Source organism: Lipotes vexillifer, unplaced genomic scaffold (assembly GCF_000442215.2).
Source record: "Lipotes vexillifer unplaced genomic scaffold, Lipotes_vexillifer_v1.1 scaffold159, whole genome shotgun sequence".
NCBI classification, from domain to species: domain Eukaryota; kingdom Metazoa; phylum Chordata; class Mammalia; order Artiodactyla; family Lipotidae; genus Lipotes; species Lipotes vexillifer.
The window spans coordinates 3,853,392-3,858,295 of record NW_006770589.1 but is presented as its reverse complement, the minus strand read 5'-3'; the positions used below and the strand labels follow the sequence as shown (position 1 = coordinate 3,858,295).

Sequence of the window (4,904 nt, the reverse complement as noted above, 5' to 3'; positions counted from 1 at the left end):
CTTTCCCTAGAGACTGTTCTTGCTTAGTTTTAAAAGTTAACATTGGGAATTCCTTGGCGATCCATTGGTTAGAACTTGGTGCTTTCACTGCCAGGGCTGGGGCTCAATCCCTGGTTTTGGGAACCCGCAAGCCAGGTGGCATAGCCAAAAAAAAAGTTAAATGTTTCTCATAAAAAAGAATGAAATAATGCCATTTGCAGCAACATGGGTGGACCTAGAGATTATCATAAGTGAAGTCAGTCAAACAGAGAAAAATATCATATGATATCACTTGTATGTGGAATCTTAAAAAATGATACAAATGAACTTTTTTACAAAACAAATAGACTCATGGACTTAGAAAACAAACTTATGGTTACCAAAGAGGATGGGCGGGGATAAATTAGTAGTTTGGGCTTAACATATACACACTACTATATATAAAATAGGTAAACAAGGACCTACTGTATAGCACAGGGAACTATACTCATTATCTTGTAATAACCTATAATGAAAAAGAATATATATATATATATCTGAATCACTTTGCTGTACACTTAAAACTAACAGCATTGTAAATTAACTATACTTTAAAAAAGTTAATGTTTCTCCAAAATAATTAACTCCAATTAAAGAACTTCAGATTTTACTTTGTAAATAGAAACAGTATTAAATTTCCTTCTCTTAAACACTTTTTGAATGTCAGTTGTCATACCTTTTTGAATGTCAGTTGAGATAATGGGCAAAGTTTGAAAGTTACAAATGTTGGCCAATTGTAAATAGTGTCCCATTTTCTTATATAGAAGACAAATTTAAAAGTATAAAATGATAGCCTAAGGTTATATTAATAGGGGAATGATAAATAAATTATAGATAGGTATATCCACTCAGTGGGAAAATACATAACCCTTAAATGATAATTGTGATAGTCACCTAATATTAAGCAGCAATATGGAAAGTACTTAAGAACGGGAAAGCAGGAAAAAGTACTTTACTGGAAGTATTGCTTTTATTTTCATGTTAATATATTAATACCTAATAATGCTACTTTTAAAATTTATTAAGGCCACTTTTTGTTCCATGCAATTAAAAAAGAAATGAGTTTTCCTACATCCAATGAACTTTATCGTGCAGTGCTTTCTGTAATTCAAATTAATGTTCATAAATGTTTAGATTTTTGTCTATTTAAGTAAATTTTTAAATTCTATTCTTAAAAGTATAGATGCTTTTCTGACACATAATCTTCAATTTCCTAAATGCTTTCAAATATGAATATGGCTATAATCATTATTTTGCTCATTTAAAAATCAGGGGAGGGCTTCCCTGGTGGCGCAGTGGTTGAGAGTCCGCCTGCCGATGCAGGGGATACGGGTTCGTGCCCCGGTCTGGGAGGATCCCACATGCCGTGGAGCGGCTGGGCCCGTGAGCCATGGCCGTTGAGCCTGCTCGTCCGGAGCCTGTGCTCCACAATGGGAGAGGCCACAACAGTGAGAGGCCCGGAAAAAAAAAAAAAAAAAAAAAAAAAAAAAAATCAGGGGATTTCCATTTTTTTCTACTTGTGTACTTCTCATTAGAAAATGCTTTATTCTGTTATATGTGAAGTAAAATTTTCCTCTCCATTCTCCAGAAATGTTGCCACTGTAAAGTGCTTGGTCTGTATTCTTCCTGGTGTTTCTTTTGTGCATATACAAACGTGGGTGAAATGTGCATATATGTATATCTTTTTTTTAATTCAAAGTGAGTCATACTATATAATTTGCTGAATTGCTTTTTTCAGTTACTATATCATGGACTTCTTTCTGTGCCTGTACATATAGAGTTACCTCATTCTAAGAAATTTCTTCTCATTATCCTATTTAGTGTCTGTGCATGTTTTGAAATTAAGGCTGTGTACTAAATAAGAGTCATGAGGTTTCTTTTATTTGACTTTTTCATTTGAGACATTCTAAAATAGGGTTAGATAATCTAAATAATTTCTTTTTTTTTCCCAGCGGGTCCATATGGAATATTTGCTGGTAGGGATGCCTCCAGAGGACTGGCGACATTTTGCCTAGATAAAGATGCACTTAAAGATGAATATGATGATCTCTCAGATTTGAATGCCGTACAAATGGAGAGTGTTCGAGAATGGGAAATGCAGTTTAAAGGTACCTTCGTTACAAACTATAAAATTTATAAAAATTGTGACACCTTTAGTCTTATAAGGCTTGTTCATTAAGGTATATAGTTTTTTAAATATAGAATTTAAAACAATATATTTATATTTAAAACAATTAATTAGTGATATTGATACTGTAATTTTAGTTTATTCTAAAATGATTTTCTTGATCCTACCTTCAAACCATAAAGGAAAAATGTCATTCTCCTTCATTACATGCTCATGACATCAATTTTTACCGCCTCTGTGAACACTCTGGACTGCTATTTATGTGACCTGTGGATCCCTTGGAATACTTCTTCTGGCTTCTTGGCACTTATACTGGTTTTGCTATATAGAGCAGTCCTCCTGTCTTATCCTCTCGGTTTGTCAGTTAATTTGCTTAAACTAGGTTCAGAGTCTTGACCAAGAAATGACTAAATATGTTATCACCTTGGACATAACGATGTTCTAAATTAAACACCTGGTAACATAAAAACAAGCAATGTAACCGAGATCTAAGAAGAGAGTTTGATAGGAGAAAGAACAATAATGTACTAGGCACCACATATCAGGACCTCAGAGAACACAGGATAATAAGTAGCGAGTGAATTTTCATCTTCTCATTTGCTTTGTTTTCTTAGGGACTACTAGCATGTGTCACATTTTCTCCCCAAGAATATTTCCTGGTGGAATCTACTTTCCATGTGATTTTCCACCTCATGTACTCTTTCTCCCCAAGAAAGTAACCATTAACTTTTTTATCGTCTTCTAACTGTTGGAAATGCCCTACATTGCCAACTTATCTATCTAATGACAATATTTTGGGCTATTAAAATTTAAAGAACTATTCTGAGACTCACAGTGCACATCAGAGTTAAACCAGTTTCAAAGTACACGTCCTCATACCTATTCCAAGAGCCTGACATGGGTGACTCCAAGATGGGTCCTGGATGTGCATATTGTTTTTTTAAAGGTCTCCAAGTGATTCTGATGCAGTGTCCTTGATTAAGAACTGGTTGTATGGAACACTCTCCTGCAAAAGTACAATTCCCAAGCTTTATGAGTTCCCTGACCCTGTTTTCTTTTGTTCAAGTGTTACATGAGTACAAAGACTGGACAAGGTAAACAATAGGAAAAACTTACCTTGTTCTATATGACTCTAAAGGAAGCATACACCTTCCCTGCTGTATAATGGAATAGTGAGACAAATTTGATCGCTACTGATTTTCTTTTGATGTATCTTTCAGAAAAATATGATTATGTAGGCAGACTCCTAAAACCAGGGGAAGAACCATCAGAATATACAGATGAAGAAGATACCAAGGATCACAATAAACAGGATTGAACTTTGTAAACAACCAAAGTCAGGGGCCTTCAGAACTGCAATTCTTACTCCCTTTCACAGAATGTCCAGCGTCTTTGGGTTTGGTTCACCTGCTGCAAAAAAACATTCAACAGATTGTTTGTACAAGCTAAATGAGTCTCATTATGAAGATTCGAATACTAGACATTATGCTGCCAGACTCATTTGTTGCAGTTGTCTGTAATGTCTGGTGGGGCTTCATCCTGAAAAGGAGACAGGGATTTTTTTAAAGAGCAAGAAAGTCACAAGATTACTTTTCCTTTTCTCTCTTTTTTTTTTTTTTAAGTCAAAGACAACCTGATACGTATTTGCTACTTAAGTGTACAGATCTCCTTAAAAAAACAGCAAGGAATTCCTACTTCATGTGCTGGGTCTGTTTTAGCAATGAGGGAGGCAGGGTGGTGCCCATCAGTCTGAGTAGTTAAGGCTACTGAAACACTAAGATGTGACTCCCCAAGCTTTTCTTTTGGGGTTTTGTCAGAGAAAAGAAAAAAACCTTTATTTCTAAGAAATTTTTGGAAATTAGAAAAAGGGATTTCAGGTGGATTTAAGTCAAAGCTAATTCCCCAACAGTAAGATCATTTGAAACTGGTTTTTATCCCTTTCCTTCCCCTAGATCCAATCAATATTAATTGTGCCTTATTTCACTTAGATAGACTTGAATTATTTTTAGGGAAAGCCCCTATGTGAATTCAGAAGTCACTACAAGCAGCATTGAGACTGAAGTTGGAATATTCTGTTGACAGCAAAACCTTGATGTCATTCTGTGTATATAGAATGTAAAAGGAATATTCAGTGTTACTGCCATATATGTTAATATACACAAACTTAATTAGCATTGTCATGGCCAAATGCATTCCCCCATGCTTTTCTCTTATCAAAAAAAAACTGAAAAACAAATCAACAACTCTATCCCCTAACAGCTGCCTAATTTTAGGAGTCTTGACTCTCACATCTCACTGGTGTGGGTGCATGAGGCCGTAGTATGGATGTTGTGTGGGTGTGTCTGAGTGTGTGTGAGAGCGCCTTGGAAGGGATCTGCAGATACTGTAAATACCCATACCATTTTAATAAAGCATGTACAATACACCAAAATAAGCTTGAGTTGGACTTTATATACAAACTGTAAGCCAGTGCATTATGATATGGGAGTTGAGATTGTGTATTTGATTCAAGATAAGGAAAAATCTTGGAAATGAAAGGCAGGCACTGGTTAACCAAGTTGTACACATTGTACCACATTCACTGTAACTTTAGGAAGAAATTCCACTTTGTGGAACATTCTCAAGAGATCTGAGATTATTCAGGTAAGAATTGATATATTAAAATGTACATATTTTTTCTTTATATTTTGATGCCAACTGATAATACTAGAAGTAATAGCACTCCTGTGGTAGTTATTGAACACAAAACAATAAAGGA

The 4,904-nt window shown here is 35.1% G+C and overlaps 1 protein-coding gene across 1 annotated transcript in view; it reads left to right on the top strand.

Moving 5' to 3' along the window:
* The window catches only part of PGRMC2 (progesterone receptor membrane component 2), a 16,002-nt gene extending 11,425 nt beyond the window's left edge, over positions 1–4,577 (top strand). Inside the window, exons 2-3 of the mRNA XM_007446261.1 lie at positions 1,971–2,126; positions 3,367–4,577. Coding sequence (XP_007446323.1) covers positions 1,971–2,126; positions 3,367–3,464 — 254 coding nt within the window. The 3' untranslated portion in view covers positions 3,465–4,577. The remainder of the gene's footprint in view (positions 1–1,970; positions 2,127–3,366) is intronic.
* Positions 4,578–4,904: the final 327 nt, after the last annotated feature.